The sequence below is a fragment of the Tachypleus tridentatus genome, chromosome 10 (genome assembly GCF_004210375.1).
Source record: "Tachypleus tridentatus isolate NWPU-2018 chromosome 10, ASM421037v1, whole genome shotgun sequence".
NCBI lineage: Eukaryota > Metazoa > Arthropoda > Merostomata > Xiphosura > Limulidae > Tachypleus > Tachypleus tridentatus.
Window position 1 is genome coordinate 46,538,385 of NC_134834.1, and position 24,347 is coordinate 46,562,731.

The 24,347-nt window shown below is 34.0% G+C and overlaps 1 protein-coding gene across 1 annotated transcript in view; it reads right to left on the reverse strand.

Moving 5' to 3' along the window:
- Positions 1-723: 723 nt before the first annotated feature.
- Positions 724-24,347, reverse strand: part of LOC143228345 (EGF domain-specific O-linked N-acetylglucosamine transferase-like) — a 29,616-nt gene continuing 5,992 nt past the window's right edge. Inside the window, exons 3-9 of the mRNA XM_076459614.1 lie at positions 16,630-16,719; positions 15,048-15,172; positions 14,283-14,388; positions 8,719-8,829; positions 7,002-7,072; positions 1,156-1,200; positions 724-862 (exon numbers count right to left, since the gene is read on the reverse strand). Coding sequence (XP_076315729.1) covers positions 724-862; positions 1,156-1,200; positions 7,002-7,072; positions 8,719-8,829; positions 14,283-14,388; positions 15,048-15,172; positions 16,630-16,719 — 687 coding nt within the window. The remainder of the gene's footprint in view (positions 863-1,155; positions 1,201-7,001; positions 7,073-8,718; positions 8,830-14,282; positions 14,389-15,047; positions 15,173-16,629; positions 16,720-24,347) is intronic.

Below are 24,347 nucleotides of genomic sequence, written 5' to 3' on the forward strand. Positions count from 1 at the left end.
TCTCTTTACATTTTGATTGACAAATATAGACAACTACATGAAAAAAAATTTAAACCAAAAATTGTTGTCAGCAAAATATCGATGGAGGCCCAGTGATACTGAAGCATTTTAAGCATTTCACTGTATTTCAAAAGCTTCAATAATTGAGCAATTATGCATATCATAAAAAGTTCTATAAGTGATGACACACCTACATGATAACAGAAGAAATGTTTTGCACACTTATTGAATGCATAAGAGTAGTTATATAACAATTAACCAAGAGAGTAGGTCAACTAAAACCAGATACACATTCTCATTCATGTTGATGAAATATGTGTATAATATCTATAAACTGACACTATCCCAGCCACGAGAGTGTTTATGTAAGATTCATTAAAGGGCAAACAGGAAATTCATATGTGTTAACTAATGTCACCATAGCAGAGAGAAAGCTACAAAAAAAATTTACTTTATCTTGGACATAACTTTTAAAGAATGGTTTAGTTGGAACTGTAATGTAGAATCAATGTCAAAAAAATTCAAGGAAAACTACAAACAAATAGGCTCCCAATTTATCGTCTTCAACAATGATCAAATTATTTTTATTTTTGGTTCTGAGAAACATGATGAGTTTGAAAAACTGTCCAATATACCTACTTCTGGGTATATGCTCATGCTATTTGGAAATTAATAAGGATACCAAATGATTCAGTAAAAGAACCCCTGTTTCAGGCTAGAAAGTCAGTCTCCCCAGCACTGAAGAAGTTTATCCAAGTCTCTCTCAGCCTCTACCAATGATACCAAAGACAGTGAAGATTTCTGTTCATCAAAAGGTTCAAACACCACTGCAACCTTGGCATAAGTTATCATTGCTATTCCTCTAAGTAGAGTAACACAGTTATAAAAGTGATGTAAAATATATAATATTAAGGATAATTTATGGATTAAAATGTGTATGAGAATATTCCACATAATATTTTAATCGTGAATTTGTTAATTATAGTAAGCAACTTTATGATTGTAGAAGAGTTGATTTATGAAAGAGCTGAATCATTCATGTAAAAGTTGTATATTGTAGCAAATTAAATAAAAATTTGATGGTTCTTTTTATCTCAGTCCCAGAGATAATTCTTTATTCTAACTTTCAACTTCTTCAAGCTAGTGACTACATACCTGAATTTAATCCTTAAAAAGCAGCCATCATCAACTGATGTTTTCCTACAAAAAAGCAACCATCATCAAATTGATGATTTCATGATTTGCACTCAGTACAGCTATCATCAGTTGATGATACAGGCTAAAAACATAAGTTGGAAAACTCCTCACACTATAGTGACAGTACCCATTCAAAGCATTGTGGCCAAGTCATTTTCTCAGTGTAAGTCATGGAGCAGGAAAGGAAGGGTGTATCAGCTAAGGGAATGAAATTGAAGTATTAGCACATAGTGCTGCTTAGCTTCTATGTGATCCAGGGCAAGAGAAATGACATACAATTCAACAGTGAACACAGAAGCTGTATAGGGGATTCTGCAAACAACCACCAAACCACAACAAAACATGGCAGAACCAACACAGTCACCTGATTTCAAACCATTTGTATAAATATAAAAGGAAGGATGGTTTGAGAGATGTTCAGCAAATAACAGACAGTATTTCCAACCAAGAGTATCCGATTTTCTCAGATGACTTAAAGAGAGGTCACATTTTGGACTGTAATAAGCCATGGTGGAATGGGCTGACCAGTGGGATACAGCAATGTTGTCCAAGGACAGATCCAATTCATCCAACTGTGCCTGGATACGAAGGCCAAAAGGAGCAATGGCAGATTGTCTGTTCTGAAGAAACATGGCCCACTGAGGAAGGAAAACACAACCCAGGTGAGATGCTGTGGTAAGGATTGAAGTTTCGAAGCACACAGTAAAGGCAGCTGCAAATGGCAGAGATGAAGAGGAGGTTCATGAGACTGTGTATGAGCTATGGATTGGGGAAGTGCAGAAAGTCCCAGTGCAGATCTGAAGTCCCTGATGATAAATAAGATCCAGCATTTTCAAGGCCAAGGTCCTGGCAGAGCCATAGACCAGTGATCCACAGTCTAGTTTCAATTGAATAAAAGCACGATATATCTTTAGCAAAGAATATCAATCCACTCCCAAAGTGGTGAAAGAGAGGACATGGAGGATGTTCAGTGCTCTTGTACATTTGACCTGTAGCTGCTTGATGTGTGGTATAAAGGTAAGCTTACAGTCAAAGATAAGCCACAAGAACTTTGTCTCAGGGACCACAGGCAGCACAACTTCATTGATACGGAATTCAGGATCAAGGTGAATACCCAGTTGGCAGCAAAAGTGCATGCAAACAGTTTTAAAAAGAGAGAAGTTACAGCTGTTTTCTGTGGTCCACTTCAGTAAATGATTGAGGGCAGTCTATAGCTGCATTTCAATGTACCTCAAGTTCAACAACTAGCATGAGATGTGAAAGTCGTTGACATAGAGCCCATTTGCAACAGTAAAACGGAATTGTTTAGTGGTGGCATTAATCTTTATACTGAAAGTGTAACACTCAAAACACAGCCCTGACGGACTCCAAGTTCCTGTAGAAAGGAAGGGAGAAGTGTAAAACCCACATAAACTCGAAATTGCCCTTTCATTAAAAATTTTTAATAAAATGGGCAAATGGCTGCATAATTTATATAGAGGGAGGCCGCACAAAATGCCATACCACCATGTTGTATCATAACCCTTCACAATGTCAAAAAATATTGATACAAGATGTCATTTGGGAAAAGTTTCTCTGATTGATGTCAAATCAGGTGGTCCACAGTGGAGTGCTGTCATCAGAGCCCACACTGGGTGGGTAAGAGGAGGTTGTTTGATATGAGGAACCAAACAAGACGAGCATTAACCACCCTCCCTAAATTCTTATAGAGACAGCTCATCAAAACAATTGGATGGTAGTTTGAAGGAATCTTGTGATCCTTCCCAGGCTGAGAGAAAGGTAAGGTAATAGCCTGGCCCCAGACATCAGGAAAAACATTCTCCTGCCAAATGAGGTTTAAAACAATCAGAAGAATAGCAAGAGAGGCAGGAGATAGGTGGCTCAGCATTTCATAGTGTACATCATCAGGTCCAACCAATGTACTACCAGACCGATGAAGGGCCAGTCTGAGTTCTACCAGTATAAAGGAAAGATTATAGTCATGGAGACAATCAGCTCAAAAGGAAAGAGGTGATTGCTCTGCCTGAGCCTTGATGGCTAAGAAAGTGGAGGAACAAACAGAAGTGCTAGATAGCTGGCAAAAGCTTTCACCTAGAGTATTGGCAATACTCCAAGTATCAGCTACTTCCTAGGTATCAGAGAACAAGATTGAGAGGGGAACAGAATTATATTGCCCACTGACCTTTTGAATCTTGTCTCAAATTACTTTGGAAATGGTGGTAGAAGGACTAGTTGTGAACTCAATGCACAATTCCTTCTGGCTTTGACGCCTTACCCACCAAGCACATGCATGGACCTACTAGAAAGTGAAGCAGTGCGAGAGTCTGGGATACCTACGAAAAGTTTTACGCCCGTTTTTAAGCCTTCTGTGTCGCGTGGCAGGCAGGATTCCACCATGGACGAGGATATCGTAGAAAACATGTTAAGGTTTTAGGAATACATTGAGCAGCTGCTTGTATAATACAGTCAGTTACTGCTGCCACACAGCTGTTTATGACAGTGGTAAGATCAAGGTCTGTAAGATCAATGAAAGAGGGCTAGTTTGCTTGATCTAGCTTCCACAGGGGTACGTGGGTCTGGTGGCATTGACTACAACCAGTCTCTCTCAAAATGATCACTGCCTCATGGATTATTGTCAACCTTGTATGAAAAATGGGAGAATAGTGAAGAGGACCAAACTTAGAGATCAGTAGCAGTAAAAGACAGAGTAGGTGCATGAAAATAAGTACAAGAACCACTATTGAAAAGAGAAAGGTTGTGATCAGAGAGAATACGCTCTACAGAGTGAATTCTCCGATCAATATCAGCACTTCCACAGAGGGGATGATGTCAATTAAAGTCCTCCTGGATTAAAAAGGGAGATGGCACGTGTTCAATGAGAACATCAAGGTCTGATTGATCATAGGTCTCTCCAGGCATTAGGTAGAGAGAACAAACAGTGATGGTATGATCCAAGGAAACAGGGATGGCTACGGCCTCCAAGGGTGTGTTGAGTGACAAAGACAGGGTGCGCACATGCTTATCAACCAACAATGCCGCCCCTCCATGCACTCATCCTTCACACAGCCTGTTATTTTGGTACAAAGAAAATTGCTGAAAGGTGACTGTATTGGCAGGTTTCAGAAATGTTTCCTGTATGGAAAGACATACAGGATCATAGGAAGCAATCAGTGCTTTGATGTCATCCAGATTAGAACATAAACCTTGACAGTTCCATTGTATCAAGGTGGCCATTTTTATTTATGTGTATACGAATTGGGTGGAGAGCCATTCTGTTTACAACCATACCTTTTTTCTTTATTGTCTTTTTTCAAGGGAGGTCTGTCGACCTCCATGGATCCTGCCCTGGGTCGATTGGGCAGGTCTTTGCTGTTGGAAGAGGATTCCAGCAACTGAGGACATGAACAAATAATTGTTTTACATCTTGGGATGGGAGAAGAAGATGTACCTGAAGAAATGCCCATACCTGGAAATGAAAGGAAGTGAATCTTTGGGTTTGTTGGAATGTATGTTATGAACAGAGATAGGTGCTGAAGTTGATTCTTCAACTTTTTTAATCATGAAGGTCAAAAGACTTTTCATTTGGTTTAAGAACAATTCTTTTAGGGGCACAGAGAGATCCATCTGCATTTCCACTGTAGTAGTGGAACGAAGTGCAGTAACATATGTCTGAGATGAAGTGGTGGACAGCAACTTTCAAGTCTCAGGATAAGTAATGTTTTGAATTGTTTTCAAATGCTGCACTACTTTTTCTTTCAACCATTTAGGGTAAGAACAAAAGTAAGATGGGTCAGAGCCATTGCAATTGATGCAATGAGGGTCTGTTTCACACTCATAGACATTGTGGTCCTTGCCACCACAACGAGCACACGACATGATGTCTTCAAGTGACTGAACTGCTGACAATGGAAATATCTGAGAGGGTGTGGAATGTATGTTCATACCTTGCAATTAAGATAACCTGTCTTGATGTAGTGATGTAGAATGAGGACATTGGTCAGAATCATAATTCCATCTTTGTAAATGAAGATATGCCTCACTGCAGAACCTCCTTAGGTGGAGAAGCCAGTGAGAATCTCTGACTTAGGGATGTTCTTCAAATCCCTCTCAACAATAACTTCTATTCACAAATTCAAAGTAGGATGGAGAGTAACCTCAATGGGTATATTCCCAATGGCCTTCAAAAGCAGGAGGAGTTCACTGTATTTAGGAGTGGATGTTTCCACCAATAGGTCATCAGAATGAAGGTTTTTGACTGACTTTGGGGGCTAGCAACTCCCTCTAGTTCCTTCTGAATGAAAAAGAGAGACATCTGCCTAAAAGGTTTGTCTGAAATAGAATGAAGTATAAGAAAATGAGGTACAGGTGTTACAGATGCTGAAGATTGCTGCTCAGAATCTTCAAGACGTGGTTGTTTACTTATGGACTGTTTTTTGCTATATTATTTAAGTTTTTGTTTGGAGGATCCATAATAAAAAAAAGGAAATTTCAGTACCCACTGACCCCACCCACCATGGAGCCCTATGAGGGGATGTACTATAGTGCCAAGCAAGGACACTGCAGCAATGCCAGGGTTTTGTGAGTACTATACCCAAACACCAGCATCAGATACAATGTTCACAACACCTGTTGAGAACATCCAACACTGGTACTTAGTTGAACCTAGCCCAAGTGGACCAGCTGACTGACCCAAGGGAGGGCCACCCCAAGGCTGCCTGGCTTCAGGAATTCAAGGCCAAAGTGGTGTGTTAGGGTTGGACCCTTCAACCACCAGGATCTTCTCCTCCCCTTTATGGTTCACCATCCACACTAAACTCGTGGGTGGATGTTTAGATCCCAGAGGAAGTAAACTGAAAGAACAGAACCTTCCCTGGGAGGTCCATTCACCACGTACAGGAATCCACACCGAGGGGGGAGATTCTTAGATATTTTGCAAATAACAAAGAACTGAATGCAAACAATTGATTATGGAAAGTTCATGAAGTGTTTACAATGGTGAAGAATAAACCTAAGAAATCTCTTTCTCCATTTCAAAAAGTAGTTATCGATGAATCTTTGATTGTTTTCAAGGGTTGCAATGTTATCGAGCAATGCATTCCCAACAAGTGCCATAGATTTGGAATAAATACCTCTGTATTATGTGATTGTGAAACAGGAACTGTAATATATATGGTTATCTATTCTAAAAGTGATGTAGATCTCCTCCGAGATCCCTAATTAGGATTTTCAAGACCAGTTGCAAAGCAATTGATGAAAGACTACCTTGGAAAAGATCATATATTATATACTGATAATTATTATACAAATCTGGAATTATATAACTTTTTCTTTGAAAATAAGACTGGCTTTTATAGAACAGTTGAAACTAATTGGATAAATGTGTAAATTTGCACTCCTGAAGAGTGGAGATGTTGAGACTAAGAAGCAAGGGAATATTTTAGCACTTCAATGAAAAGACAAATGTCCTGTTTAGTACAGTACATAAAGGTGAAATGAAATACAGCGGAAAGGATAATAACAAAACTAAACAGCCAATAACTAAACCCGATGTGGTTTTAGATTATATTATCAACATGAAACTAGTTGACAGAAGTGACACACAACCTGGACAAACTGATTGCCTTCATAAATGTGTGAACTAGTACAAGAATCTCTTTTTCCACCTAATTGATATCTTATTTTTAATTCTTATAATACATATCTATTAGAAACTAGCAAGAAGCCATCATTCAGGTAGTTTAGTTACAATTATTGGAAAGGTATGGAAGGGTGACAAGACCTCTCCCAGGAAAACACAGCCTTACTGTTCCTGATAGTCTTGCTGGAAAGGAAGCATTTTCTTGGTACTTTTTAGAAAGCATTCCATCCTCAGGAGCTAGGAAAAGTGGAGAAATACAATGTCATGTATATATGCATACAACAAGAAAAGAAATGAAAGAAGGTGACTACCTAGTGTAAAGAATGTAGAGTAGCACTGTGCATTGAAGAATGTTTTTATGATTTTCATACCCTAAAATACATTTGAACTTGTAATAAATAAGTCTTTGTTATGCTTTTCATTTTTTTTCATATCCTTTTCAAAATTCATAATAAAAATATTAAAGATTATATTTAAAAAATTTGTTTTTCCAATTTTTTATGTCTGTTGTGAACTGCTGCCCACAGCATTCCTGCTATTTAAGGTTTAATATAAACTAATGTAACTAGATTTAAAATATAGCTCCAATGACTAGCCTACATGGACACTTGTTACAGTATCCCCAACCCTTAATTTTGATCAGAATTTGAGTTTCTTATTATTACTAGTTTTGATTATTCTAACTATCCAAGTAACTAATATTTGTATACTGTTTGCTGTTATTAAGTGCAGTGCTATATAATGGGCTATATGTATTTTGCCAAATTTTAGCCTTGAGTTTGTTTGTTTTTTTTTTTTTTTTTACTACCACGTTTTTATTGGTGAGGGGGTAAAGATACTAAGGATATCTCCCACTGCTGCCTAAAGTAAGTAAACTATCTGGAATAAAGACTTCCAATCAGTCAATAGTGTTACTGATTAACAATTAGCAAATACCAGCTATAAGCACAGTACACGAATGAGAAAAAAAATCAATGATATAGACCTAAGGCATGATATTTTGTGTAAAAAGACTTGCTATTTTCCATGGAAGTTGAGAAATTCACACAGAAAAACATTTATGTTAAAAACGGAATCCAAAATAACAACCTCAAGACAGTCTAAAATCAGTGTTTTGTTTCTGCTGGATCTTTCCACATCTCAGTTCCAGAGTGTGTTTGTGAGCTTTTTAAAACACAGAAACATTAACTAATTTCAAGACTGTATCGACTAACTGTAAGGTTATATTCGACTGACATAATCAACTAAAACTTGAAGCACTATTCCAAATAATAACATTTAGATTGTTAGATTTAAATGTCAGCATCCCCAACTGTAAACAGGGATCCAGATCTGTGAGAAGTTTGTGAACACATATTATCTAATTTCATAAAGCAGTCCTTCACAAAATTTACTGATATTAAAATTGTAACATAAGCAATGTTTGTAATCATAGTTATAAAAAGTGAACACAATTAACAGTGAAGGATGATGTTCTAAAAGCAGCATAGCATCTAGAGCATTGTTCTTGTATGATGCAGTTAATTAGATTTAGCTCATGTTCATTCAGTTACAAAGAAGTTAACACCTCATTCGAAACTGTGTATGCCCAAAGAATGCTAATCAGTTATAAAATCAAATCAGGAATTCTGAGCCTAAAAAGGATTTTGTGGATATTTTATCACATGTTTAAGTGTGCAGACAAATGGTGGGAAATAAATCAGTTTATCCTTATCAGTTAATACAGAATGATTATAAAGTCAATACAGATAATTTGTGAACTAACTGATGTAATATACATGAAACCTTTTGTTTACATGCATAAGAGATCATTGGAATGTCTTTACAGTTTTCTCTAGAATTAGCAGTTGATGAAATTCTGTAAATCAAAATAATCTTTTCACCTTGTATGGTATTAACTGTATTGCTACACTACGGCTGGGAAGATACAAAGCATTGGTAAGTCCTGCACCATTAATTCTAATGAGGATGTCATAGTCATGAACTTTATTCACCTGTAAAATTTATAAAATACTGGCTCAATAAGGCTACAATTCTAAAGATATTAAATTTGAAAAATCCAAGGATATTAGAAATAATCTATAAATCAAATCCAAGAGTATTAAAAAGTCAGTGAAACAAATAGGGTGTTATAATCTCAAACTTTTTCTTCTTCCTGTAATGCCAAAAAATATTACTAGAATAAATAATACACCCAGCACATTTTATCTTGATTTTTTTTTAATCTACAAGACTTAAAATATTACAAGAATCTATAATACGAACAGATTGAAATAAAAGTTTTATTGGTACTATTTTTGGAACCAGTTGGATTATCACAATTGTACATATATAGTCTAATAATTCTATAATACAGAATAATTTATTGCATTGTACATTGTAGTCAAAATGCAGCATTCTGTTACCATTTTACATTTTAGTTGTAGTCTTTGAGATTAAATTATTGTCAAGAAAACTTAATGTATGTACTTAACCAGCCCAAGCAGCAAGCAATGCATCAATCTAAGAATTACTAACAAAATATCACAGAGGTGCTACTTATGATTACTGTTACTGTTAAAACATAACACACTATCTTTTTCATTTCTTACTTTCTTAAAGTAGAGCCATCTAAACTGTCAATGGCATTCATAATGTAGTAATACAGTTTTTTTCATGTTAACACAAACATACAGAAGAAGGATTATTTATGTATTTCAGATACAGTACCACTTATAAATAATAAAAATATTTCTCATGATGCAAATACTGCAGGCACTGCTGAAACCAATGTTATTTTTCTTTTTGTGAAACAACTTGTAAATTCACAACAATTCAATAGTTGATGTCACTACAATGTTTGGAAAACACAAACAAACTTCTAGACACAGAAAATTACTACTGTACAATATTTTGTTTTGGATTAACTAAAACAGTAATTACTCCTATAATTAATTTATTTGAACCCACCTAATTTTATTGTTTTGCAGTATATAATAAGGTTTGGTTTGTTTAGAATTTTGTGCAAAGCTACACGAGGACTATCTGCACTAGCTGTCCCTAATTTAAGCAGTGTAAGACTACAGGGAAGGCAGCTAGTAATCAACACCCACTGGCAACTCTTGGGCTACTCTTTTACCAACAAATAATGGGATTGATAATCACACTTTATAATGCCTCCATGGCTGAAAGGGTAAGCATGTTTGGTGTAATGGGGATTCAAACCCACAACCCTCAGATTATGAGTCAAGTACCTTAACCACCTAGCCATGCCAGACCATCTAATGAAGGAACTCCGACTACAATTTTAAAGCAAGTAGTCTTGACTCTGACAGACTGAGAGTTTTTCCTTGTTGAGTTTCTCCCATGCTGTCAACCATGTAACTCAAAGCTCTGAATGTTCTACATACAATGTAGGTTATGCACCAACTTACCCATACTTCTCCATTCACCGAATTTCCACATTACTTATTATGTACATGTCAAAAGATTTTACATAAACTCTTGCTGCTTTCCCATCTTAATTCAGATTTGTTATTGGAAGTCATGCCGTTAACTTCACTGACTGTGAATTCTATCAGTGTTAACATTTACTACCACTGCATATATTTTTCTACTGATATAGAAAATCTTGTACTTTCTTTGGAGGCATTACATGTGTAGTCTACTGGAAGTGCACAAGGAATTGTGTGGTCACATTGTAGGTCTTTATCAATCAACATATTCAAACCACTTTTACTGAATTGTCTGCTAATGTCCTTGGCAGGTTTTACATTCATGTATGTGGACATCAATTTGCAGAATGTTTGCCTCCATGAGAGACTGATTACTTAGATCTATTCACCTTTATTGTTGAATAGAACACATTGTTGGCTAGTCCACTGCCATTCCATTTGGCTTGGCTCCAGCCCCATTTGTTCTTTGTTGGGTAGTTTACATTTTCTGGTTCTGTATATTTACTTGGTTTATTCTGACCTTTTCACACATTCATTATCTTATATACACTCAGTTTATCACCTCTCAAGTGACTCACCCACAACTCCACATCTTAATTAATGCTTACAGAGTATTTGGAACATCCAAGATCACGGAATAGTTCAACTGACTTATATGGTGTTGAATGTCTTGAAATTTCATGCTCATTCTTTTCTGTCTTTAACACTTACCTCTAAAAACATCCTTTTTATTTTGGGGATGATGGATTCACTTCACAAAGTCATTAATATTGGCACGCTCATGTGAAATCCCATTTCTTGGTGAGGTGTATTTTCAGATCCATTATTTCAATGAATTTCTATCTCTTTGACTACTTTACACTACCTTTCAATTTTGGCTCTGTTGCAAGTTCTTTTGCAGATTTTCCCTTTTCTTCTACTTCATGCAGATCTGTACCTCTTCACTGTTGTCTCTTGCAGGTTGGGATGCTATCTTAAGGAAGCACCACCATTCAGGTTCATGGTCTCCTCAGGAATAAGAATCTCACATCTTTTGGATTTTTGGGCAGTTTTGCATGCTTATTAAAAGTTCCTACCTTTGCTACACAACCACTATGCTTTAGTTTAAGTATTTTTCTACAGATTGCTGCATATCAATAAATTGAAAATAATTAATTTTCAATCTATGTTTTGCTGGAATTTCTCTTCATTCTTTGATACATTCATATCATCTTATTTCATAACTTATCATCATTTGGACAGATTTGCTTTTCAAAGATTTTCAACATTTCCTTGCGTATCATATGCACTTGATATTTTTCATACTCTTATATTTTTCATTGTGAAAGGTTCTATACTTATATTCTGATAGAATTTGGCTGTGAGAGAATGTAACCACTATTTTCAGTCAACTGTGTTACCTACGTTGACTGGAGGACACATGACAGATAGGGAGGAATCCATATAGATTTCTACAATTATGTTCATCACATTGATGACTTTTCAATTTCAAGAATCCATTTGTCACCTGTGGTTCATCTCCTAACCAGATATTATTCATGGTAGATATGCTTACAAATTTTCATGGTGATCCATATATCTCTATTCCACCCAACAATTGTTAACAATCAAACAAATGTGTAGCTTCATAATTTAAAAAAAGAAAAAAAAAAGTATATCCTATCTTAAAGAGATTCTATATTTAGTTTATTATAGTTGGCACTTTTCCAGGTTTTTCCTTAAGTTGTCTTTATCACATATTGTAATTGTTTCTCCTCTTAAGAGGTTCTACATTTTTATGTTTTCATCCAGTTGGGACTCATGCATATTGCACCCTCTTCACTAATGCTCTATAAGAGAGTGACACCCTTTGAAAATTACAGAAGATGATATCTGATGGCTGATGATACCTCAGTGAGTACTTCTTCCTGTGTACAAATCCTTGCCTACGATTAGAAATTTCTGAAGGAGGATGAACAGATGCCTCAAGCTCCAATCAGAATATGTAACATCTACATTATATTTTTATTTTGATATTCTGGGTATGTGAAGGGGCTCACTAGTATATCTGGGGAAAATTGCCTATGGTTTAGAGGTTGTCAAACATACCCCTACTCAGATGTATATTTGTACTCATGTCACCAGTTTTGTTTTTCTCCAGCCTGATCTGATCACTCAAAATGAAAATGAGAAGTACAATAACAAAAAAAAATGTCCTAATATAAATGTCTTTGTTGGTTTCTTTATTTTTTTCCAATGGAAAGAAACTGATCATTTTTATGTTACAAAAAAACATCGGTTATGATTGAATTAAGCAAACTGATGTTATAAACCAAGACAAATGTGGTATTTCTTTTTTCCAATGGAAAGAAACTGAACATTTTTATGTTACACAAAAACATCAGTTATGATTGAATTGAGCAAACTGGTGTTATAAACCAAGACAAATGTGGTATTTGTTAAAGTATGTTCCTCCTATCTCTTGAAGTTGTTGCCTGACAGTTTTAGTACACATAAGTAACTGTTAAATTAGTTGTTAGATGTTATTTAGTAAAATTTAGTTAATACCAGGCAACTGTACTCATGAATTGTGTTTCTTTTGTAGATAACAATCTTTCTAGATTATGTTCCTACTGACCTATATGTTTATGGATTTTCAACTGTTATAAGATGGTGGATTTTGTTTACCATGACTGACTTGTTGCAGGTCATTTTCTAGATGTTCCTGGTGTCCTAAGTTAATCCATATTCTTTCTCTTTTAAATGTAAAAGAATATGCCCATCTTGAAAGTTCTAAAGCCTTTATCTGAACACATCTTTAGGATCAGTTTATGAATATTTTATATCAGAAATGGCTGCTTGAAACCCTTCTCAAAAATTGATCAATTTCAGGTAATATTACACAAGATATGAAATGCCAAACAATTTTGAAAATAGTTCTGACATTCAACTGCAATTTTACAGTAGCTGCAGTTGTTATAGGGCTTGGTGATGTGAATATTCAAAATCTTTTTGATATAAATGTTCTAAACCCTCTGTATAGAAATATTTAGTTCCACAATAAATATTCACAAGTCTTCAAAAATGTTTAAAAATAAAACAAAATACAATATTTTTATAGCAAAACAGTACACATTTTGTTTTCTTAGTACTATAAAAAAAACACAACTGGCACATTTGTTTTAAAATATCCTGTACCATTCTTCTGTTTCAAAGGGATTTATTCTGCTGTTAAAAGAACTCAATTGAAATCTTGTTATAAGGATAAATAAAACTTTCATAATCAGAGACACTTGAACATGAATTACAAATATAGTTCAAGGTACAATGTAATAATTACTAATTAAGATAATTATTTAGTTTCAATAACTTTTCTTATTAGCTCTTAATGACTATTATATTTTTTACCAAAACATTAGACTTTTTCTATTATGTGTGAACCAACTACATTCTTGCATTTCTAAATATGAATATACTGTTATTGGTAACATCATTTATAATTAGATGAATAAATACCTTTAAATTAAAAAAAAAATCTTAATTTTCTCAAGAAGTAGTCAAATAATTAGAATCAAGTAGCAAAGAAATATTTGTGAACAGCTAAAAACCGAGTGGTATACAATGGAGATAATGCTTTGTTCTTTTACATGACAAGCAATGTAATGTATTCTGTTTCAAAACTTTTCTCTTTTGGAAAAAAACATCACTTTTTAAATCATCAACTCATATGTATTTCTTGATTGCAATAACATGTTTTATTTAAGTCACACATACTGTAATAACTTCTACTTTTTAACACTGAAATACATTATAATACTTTTATTCAGTAAGTAACCCAAAATTAAACTAGAAATAAACTTTATCTTGTTCATGTAATTTCTACTTGAATCATAATATTGTGTTAGGCTCTCATTTTCACCAATACAAAATTTAGTTATAGCATCTTCTACTGTCAATGCACAATATATCGCTCACAATGAATGAATACTTATCCATTCACAGCATTAAAAATTGTGTTATAATTTTTGATTTACCTGCTCTTGAAAACTCATTTTGGAAAAATCAATCAATTCAACATCAGCAAATTTATCCACAATCCTCATTAGTTCCTTTTCATTCAATATTTTTCTTCTTCCTTCCCTGCATCAGTCAATAAGTGAAATCATAAGTAAAGTTTATACTCAGGTTATTATATAATGAACAATATTGCATAAATTCTAAGGATATTGAAATAGTGTGGTCATCTGTTAGTTTAATGCACTGGAGGGTTTAAAATGCACTTAAAATATAAAACATTGGTTTGAAGTTTCATATACTTACTGTTTTGAAACCTTCTTATACTCATATTTTTAATGCTTAAACAACATTTAATCTCAATATTTTGTCCTAAATTAAAACTTGCATTGCTGTAATTAGCAAAAGATCCTTATTCATTTTAAATCTCAGCTTAAAACTTACAAACAAAACTGAAAAAAAAATTTGAAATTTAAGAAACATGGACAATTTTTGGTGTATTAAAGTTATGCATATTAAATATTAATATATTGTTTTAAGATCTAACTTAAATGATTTTCATAATTTAAATAATTTTGTTACAAGATAAATTTATTTCATACCTGGAAACTAAAACAAATAAAAGAAGATCAAAAACTTAATTGGTATTTACTTCCCAATTTAAATTTTCTTAGGTTATAAACAGGCTTTTAGATAACCTAACAAATAAGCTTTAACAGAAAGTTAATCTGCAATATCTAGTAAGATTTCTATTGTATAATAATAATAATAAACTTGATCTTTACCTGTGAATAATTCCCACATGATGTTGGATACACCCACTATTTATCTCCTTTATACTGAGTTTCTTCTTAATGAAATCTCTATAGCCACTAATAATGGCTGGATCAGAAAAAATTATTTGCAGTGTCTAGATACAAGAAAAAAAAAAGTTTTACAGTATACCACACAATGATATAGGATTATCTATAAGAAATCAATTACATTTTGCTTTGCTCACTATTCATCGATTTATTCAGTACTAGCAAACAACTCATGAAGTAAATGAGTAGTTATGCAATATGCTCTAGTCTTTGAAATACTGGCAGAATTAAGGCCCAAACTGTGATGAGGTATAATGTTTATCCCATATAACCTCAGTTTTGCAGGCCTCACATTCTTAAAAAAAAAAATTCTTAAGACCTATCACTATGTAAGTCTTGTAGAACCTTCAGAGATCCTGATAATAGTAAGATGGGGTAAGAATGGAAGTTATACTAACAACTTTGGTTGGGCTCAGTACTGTTAATACCTTAACATCATGGTACTTATGTTCAAACACTATTATAAAGGTGGATTTACTATCTTTCTTGCATTGTATTCCAATCATTTCTTTCTCCTTACTGACTTTTTTTCTTGAGCAGCCACCTTCTTACATCTATCTGCAGACAGTGAAAAATGGTAAAGATGTAGGAAATCATGTGCTAGAACATCCATATCTGTTCTTCTTTTTTTAAGAATATGAGGCCTGTGAAACTGAGGTTAAACTGGATAAACAGTGTATCTTCAACACAAGTTGAATCTCACTTCTGCCAATATCTCAAAAACCAAGACACACTGCATGACAACCCATCTTATGGTACGTGCTCATGTGATACATGTCTTTTTTGTAGTTGCATTGTTTCTTTTCATGCTTTATTTAATAGTACAATAAAATTTATAAAAATCCTTACATTCCTTTATAGTAACTATGTCTTGACAACTTTATCAACAAAAAATAAAATAAAATGCTACCATGTAGGATGTATAGAAACAGCTCTCATGTATTTTCCTATACCTGCATAATCAGATCCTATACACTTGCTTCGCATAAATGTAAATAATCTTAGCCTTCTTACTTGTGATACTATCAGTCTTTTTTTTTAACAATTATAATTTTTTTTCATAAACTGTTTAACATTTGTGAATTAAAATCAATGCATTCCTGATTCAAATTCAGTCTGACTACATTAAACATTTACAATAAACCTTTTTATTTTCTATAGATTTAAGCTTAAAAATGTACAACTGAATATTAGACTATACATAAAAAGTCATGCCTATTTAAAATTGCATTTTCTTTAGAATTTTTAGGAAAATGGTATTACTTTACTAAGTTTAATGTATATAAACTACTTACAGTTGCAAGTTATATAATGCTTTTCTTTAACAGTTTGTTTATTTAGTAAATAAAGAACATTACTTCTTAGGGACTGATATACAATGTGATCTTTTATATAAAAATTTGGTTATCATGTTGATTTCAAAATAATGATAACATAACCATCAAAATTAAATTTTCAATAAACCCTCTTCATAAAAAAAAAAGAATTTTTTGTCAGTTCTTACCCCAAAGAATGCTTCTTTAAAAGAAATGGTTTTGTTGATTGCTCTGAGAAGAAAATCAATGGGTAAGATTTTGTAAGGGCTTGCTATTAACTGAAAAACATCAAACAGTAAGGAAATACATATACAACTTAATTTCAAATTATGTATAAAACCTAAATGATGTAGTTACATCGTTCTTTAGATAAGATAACAGCTTAATCATCCTGCCTTTTAATCAGAAAATGCAAACTTCAATTCGCATTCCATCTACTTCTTGTTATATATATGTATGTAAAATTCTTTGTTCAGAATGTGTTGTGCTCTTTCATTAAAAAGCAACTTACTCAAATAATAGGGGTTCAATCTTATTAGAATAGCAGATTATTTACATATATTCAACTAAGTGTTCAAACTGAAACATTAACTTTTAAAGAAACTTTGTACACTAAAAAAAATAAAGTGAAGATGTAAATAAAAATTATTTCCATTTTTGTCCATTTAATATACACTAAATCAAGTACCCAGCAAATACTTGCAGTGATGGGAAATATGTTAAATCTACGTTGCTCTGCTATTTTAGTCAACTTATAATCTGTAAATTTCCATGCATGAGTCTTGGAAAGAAATATTCTAAATTAATTGCTTTTGAACACTCAGTTTTGAAGTTATCATGGTCATAATCATAATTTTTTTACTACATTACCAGTGGTTGTGAAAAGAAAGTTGTTGTTTTTTCAGAAGTTTTACATATTACCTTTCAGGTTGTGAAAATATGCCACTGAGCTAATCTTACTATAATTTGCATGTTAAATTTCTCACTGAGAATTCTTCACTTTTATCAAGGCAAGTTATTTTGAGCTTTACTTTAGTTAATGTTTTTTTTGTTTGTTTTTTTATAAATAAACAATCCTGTATGGCAGAAATATTAATTGTCATAAGGCAAATATCACAAAAGTATGCACATAATGTAGAGTTAAAATACTATAAAACTAACATGTACTTCAGTGAAGACAACTCTGTATAAGAAACCAAACAAAAATAGTTTACATTATAGCAATCCAAAATATAATGATTAAACTGCACTGAACAACCAGTCAATAACCCTTGTTAGTACCATATATTTTGGCCATTAACTATAAACAAACACTGATCAGGATCACTTATGTTACTAATAACAGTTAAGTGTATAAAAACAGTAAATTAGTTTTTAAGATCACAGTAAATTTAGAAAATGGTGGTCAAAAGTGCTATGAAAAATGGAATACAAAAGGCCAAAGTTCTTTGGATTCTGAAACACAAATCTAAAAAAATCAACTATCCAGTTTCTATATGCTGCACACATTTCAATATTTTCTTTTAAAGAAGAAATTAAGAGACAACTAAAACATCAATTAACCACTAAAAATTTTGATTTGCTGAATATACATTATTATATCACTACACAAGAAATCAATAAAAATATTTGAGAGTTAACCTAAAATATGCTATGAATTGCCTCATTTGTAAACATACAAACTTTGCATTCTTGAATTGAATATATTCTGCTCGGCATGTGAAACTTCTAATCATTTTTTGTTTTCAAGAGCCCTGCTATTACTATTTTTTAAGTTAGAATAAAAAACTTATTACCTATTACAGTCAAGTACTGAGGGAAAAAGTAAAGAACATGCAATGCAAAATATCAAAATATTTTAGAAAGTTGTAAAATTGTCATTTAAAAACATAATATTTTGAGGATTTCAAGCGAAAAAAGTATCTCTTTGAATAAACAAATACTAAAAATATTGCCTATAAAGAAAATAACAATTAAAATTCAACACAGTGGATTGTTTTGATTTGTTTTTAATTTTCAGCAAAGCAACATGAGGGCTATCTGCATTAGCCATCCTTAATTTAGTAGTGAAAGACAAGAGCAAAAGCGGCTAGTTGTCACTGCTTGGGTTACTCTCCGTCCAATGAAGAGTGGGACTGACTATCACATTATGGTGCCACCATGGTTGAAAGGGCAAGAATGTTTGGTGAGATGGGGATGTGAACCTGAAATTCTCAGATTGTGAGTCACGAGCACCAAACCACTTTGCCATGCTAGGTCCCAACACAGTGGAATAAGGTGGCTAAACTGTGGAAACAAAGAAGCACTTTATGCATTTAAACAGAGATTAAAATCATACTTGAAACATGTTTTTAAGAGGAATATGAAGAAAACAAAACATCTGTAGTAAAACATAGCTCCAGCAAATGTCATGCTTAAGAATACAGAACTGAAGACACTTGTTTTTTTTTTACAACAGAAGACACAAAATAATTTTAAACAGCATTTTAAATATTAACTTGTGACATAGAAGATTACCAAATGTTTTCCATCCTTTTGTTAATATATACAATTTTTCAAGATCTTTGGACATAATAAGCAATTGTTCTTAATATAACCAAGGTAACTACCAAGTTCCTCTTGCCCCAGTTGTTGACAGGCTAGGTCATCCAATTAGTGTATCATGTGCCTTCTGTTTGTAAAGACAGCTGCAAATGAGTGTACTGTACAAAAACGACAGTGATCTTTCTGCTAACAAATCAGATGATACCTCAAAGACATGATATCCTTGTTTTACAGTGAGAGTGATCAGTCTCATAGATGGTATCTGCATCCCAAGAACAACAACACTGTCTTTTTCCCCATGTAGTGCTATGTTTCTTCAGTTTAAAACAAGAAAAATAATTAATAGACAGCCAAGAACTGAAATAAAAACTGATTTAAACTAAACACACTTTACTATAAATCTGAAATTCAATTGCTTTTACAAACTGATTATGTTTGTTAATGTTCAAAATATCCAATTATTTCATTGTGCAATACATTATGTCTAGTCTCTTGTTTTACTTCAGTTTCATTTAAACATACTCCAGTATAGATCTGAAATATACTTGCCTCTAGAAACTGATTATGTTTGTTACTATTGAAAATATGCAATTATTTCACTGTGTGATACATTGTGTCCAGCTTCTTTCTTCACTTTGATTTCAGTTTAGATTTAAAAAAATTAAGATTTTGCTCCATAAAATACTTTCTGGCAAACTTCTTGTTATTTTGCAGGTCCTTTCCAGTTCCTTAAAGGTAAATCTGAGAATACTACAAACTCAACTAATGCATTATATTTAATAAATATTTAACCAAGACACAATATATTTGCAATATGTGTGAATGTTTTATTTGGCAAATCTTTGCTTTGGAAATAAATGCTTGGTTCATCATTCAATCATATTGCAGTGTGACACTGTAAAGCTACATGTCAGACTTTTAAGTTACTTTGAATATGGAAAAGCAAAACTAAGTATTTTGTTATTCTTTTTAAATCACAGGGGAGGAAATCAATATTAATTTGTTATCTCAGAGTAAAATGTAATTTAAAATTATTAATATTATTTTTTTGTGTTCCTTTTACAATTGTTTTAAGGTAGACAAACAGCATTTTTATCACTTTTGCTACAGCAAATAATACAAATATGGTTGACAAGCAGAGACCCACAAAACATTTGCGGTCAAATTAGTATCTTTATTGCAACATTACTTTTTCAAATACATGATTTGTAAAATAATACAAAATAATTCTGATCACAGATGCTAAAATCTATAAATCTGTCTGAGATGTAACATTAGTGAAGCCTTTATTAAGTGCAACCTATATTTGATAGATGTAAATTAACACTGAACTTGTGTTTTTTGCTTTAGTTTAGGTAGGGCTAAACTTTACCATAAGTAATGCTATCAACAAATAAATTTATATTCTAAGACCTAACATTAAAGATTTCTTAAACACTTTGATAAGCTTTTAATATTTTGTTCCAAAAAATGTCTTCTAGAAGTATATCTTCATCCACTTTTTGTTTACCTCCACTGAAATGAAGTGCAAGCACATGTAAGTAGTAAGGTACACACATATTTTCAGAGTAAACACAATGAGCATTATAATAACAGATTTTCACACATGCATCTGTGCAACAAATATGGGAACACCTTACAGTGATGAATCATGGAGATGTGGTTCTTTTCAGCAAGCATACTGACTCCCATTATGTAACAAATATTTACATTACAGTGACAAAAAAAATGTGAAACTAAATAAACTGGTGAATAACTGAAATACAGTACTTTGCAAAAGTGTTAGGACAAAGTCAAAAATTAGAATTCAAGCTATTTCCAAGGAACAACAGAAGATAAATCACAGGTGTAGCATGAAAATTTGATTAATTTTGATATATAAGAAGCTCAGTCGATGTGTTTGGGTTCAACAAACAGTTAAAATTTTGTGTGTACTCTTCTGCTTTAATAACAACTATAGGCAGTCTTTCAGGTACTGCCACAACATATTTAATCAATGTGTCATTTAGGATTTTATTCCAAATTTCTCTAAAACACACTCCCATAAAGTCTCTTTGGAAGCAACTTTTGATTTATCAAGTTTTTGAGCTATGAAATCCCATATCTGCTCAAATGGGATGAGATCAGGGCTCTGTTGGGGCCATTGCATTATTTGAATGACTCCAGCAGCATCCTTCTAAGTTAAGTGATTTCTGCACAGGTTGGATGAGTTTTGGGTCAATATCTTCTTGGTAGTGAAATTCTTTACTAATAATATGCAAACCACTGGATGTACCATAACAGATCAGTATCTGATGGTACTTGCACTGATTTTATTTATTTTGCAAGTATATTCTGCTGCCTCAGCTGAAAAACGTCCCCACTGCCTCCCTCATGCTTCATGGTAGGTGTCATGCTCTGAGTATCTCTCACTTTCCTTCTGCCAGACACACAACTTTCGCTTTGAACCAAATATTTCGAACTTGGACTCATATCCATAACACCCTTTTCCAATCATCAACAGTATATTTGTACATTTCAGCAAACTTCAGTCTCTTGACAATATTTGGAAATCAAATTAAAGGTTTCCTAATTGTTATACAACCAAATATCCCATTTTCAACAGGTATTCTTGATACTGTAGATCTTGACACTTTTCTGTCTTTTGAGGTCAGTGGCAAACTTCCTTCTGTCCAAAAGGCTACATAAACAAAGATACTTAATATCAGTATCATTGAGTTTAGATGTTCTGCATCTTCCTTTCCTATTTCCAAATTTACCTGTATCAGTCTCACAGTCAAGGGTGTACTTGATAGTGTTTGGGAAGCATTTCAAGACTGTAGAAATTTATCAGAGAGTCTAACCAGCATTTTGTAAAGCTTTTATGCAAACTTTTCACTTTACTGACAATTCTCCACACTTTTTGGCAGGAGAAGGGCACTGTATTATGCAGCATTGTTCCATATGTAGTGCATGCACACCAAAAATATAAGTCAAGAAAGAAAGATGGCACAAAAACAATGAAGTCAACAGCTCACATGGTGCATGCATGAGATCATACAAAATCTCAATAAGATCTCAGTCATGCACAGGAGTTGGGAGAGAAGGACTGAGGAGAATAAAGGGGAAGAACAGAATAGAGAGGACAGAGGAAGAAAGACATTTTGGTGCCAGAAAAGGAAAAATGCAATGAAGAGGTGATCCAACAATGAGTAAATGCTGAATCCATCAATAAAAATTCTGGTAAGATGCAAGAAAGATAGTGCCAGAATTACCTCTAGGTGAAAAGGGATGGCAGAAGAACCAATGATAACAGACCTGCCACATATAACAAGAATGTGATGAGAATAATAACACATTATGGAACAGATTAGGCAAGTTATATACATGAGGTTGGAGGGAGAATCTCTCTCTAAGAAGAATGGAACTCCAAAAGTAAAAAGCAAGAGAGAGGATAGCAGGAAAAGGAAAATGGGTCAAGATATTAGCAGATCAATGTTAAGACAGTCAGAGGTAGCAATAATAGGGTTCAAGGAGAAGAGAAATGCATAAATCCAAAGCCTAGAAAGAGGAGATGAATAGGGGAGGTATACAGACAGGATAAGACTAGGTCTGGCTAAGAAACTGACAGCCAGAACCTCTGAATGAGGAATAATTGACTATAAAAGAAGAAGGCAAGACATACGAATGGTGGCAAAATTGTCCAAGATAAATGCAAACTCCACAGATGATCTGGAGGTAGTCTTCTGTTGATAGAATATGGAGTGGCTGATAGAGTCAGCACAAGTTTTTAACATACACAACTAGCCTTCCACTTCTAACTTCTGCATATCCACATGCAAATGATCATACAGCAGCTTTCCACCATTAGGAGTACAACACCACTCCCACTGTAAAAAGCAACCTCTTCATACCTGCACTCACTAATCATATCAAGATTGGTCATTATATTTGCACCACATATTATCAGAAGTGGAGAGGCTGGGTGATATGATATCTTGCCTCCTCTCACATAATAGCTAGAATTCTACACTGAACTGGTGGACAAAATGATTATAAAAAAAAATCCCCTTTAGGAATTGGCCAAAGAGAAAACATTACACCTCAGTAGGAGACTGCAACACAACTGATCCAGATATACTCTTCTCTCTTTTATGATAGTGTCACAAACATAAAAGATGGAAATATATGAAGGAATTCCAGAATGTGTATGACCAATGATTGGAATTCCTGGATGTCAAGTAGCTAGGGCATGACAGACTGCAGTGGTAGTTTGACTCAACCAACACTAGGCAGTAACTTGAATGGTACATCAGGTCCATGGTAAGTAGAGAATTCTCCCAACTCATCACTTTCAAACAGGAATTGGTAGAGAAGCCACGCTTTCATAGCAAAATCTGCCTCCACTTGTACACATTTCCAACAACAGATCTATCCATAACTGACATCCAGTAGATGGTAGGAATATGGAAAACCTCGATACAATAATAACTTTGCCCCAAAATCCAACAGCAATGGGTATAGTACTTCCAGTTTGCAGTAGGAGGAGGATATCCAGCCTTATACATGCAGGAAAATGTGCTGCATCCAGCTTCAACCAACATTAGATCCACCAGGAACTGACATCTAACAGATGGAAGGCATAGGGACCACAGACCTGGAGTGCATCTCAATTCCAAAACCTACTGACAATGGACATTTGTCATCTAGTCCAGAGTAGAAGGAGGGGTACTAGTCAGCATACATGTAAGGACTTAGCTGTACCAGCTCCAACTAACATCAGACCCACTGGGAATGAACATCTAGAGAATATGCATCACATGGAAGAATGCTTCAACCAAAACCTTGTGGCATCTGAAATTGTACATCAAATCCACTGTAGAAAGAGTGTCACACCATTTACATATGATACTAATCCCAACTGGGTGATCTCTAACCAAAACCAGACCCACTGGGAATGCACATAAAAAAGATGGTAGGAAGAAGGAAGGCCATAGTAAGAAAACTACTCTGCCAAATACAAAAACAGGAATAAGGAATAGTGCTATAACCAAAATATGGTGGCACCTGGAACTGAAAATCAAGTCTACAATAAGAAATGCTGCCAGCAACACTTAACTGAGAGATACAATTCATCACCCATGAGGACAAGCCTCCATGGTTTACCACCCCAGTGGCTAGGAATTGATGAATGGAAAGGACTTCTATACTCCATGAGATGAAAGGGGGGAAAAACAAGTTGGATAGTCTGGAGAACTGTACCACCAGAGACAGCACAAAGGGTGACTTTGATACCATATTTTGAAAATCATAGTTACCATATTGACAGTCAATCAACCAAAACCTGGCATCATCTGGAATTGTACATCAAGTCCATGGTAGG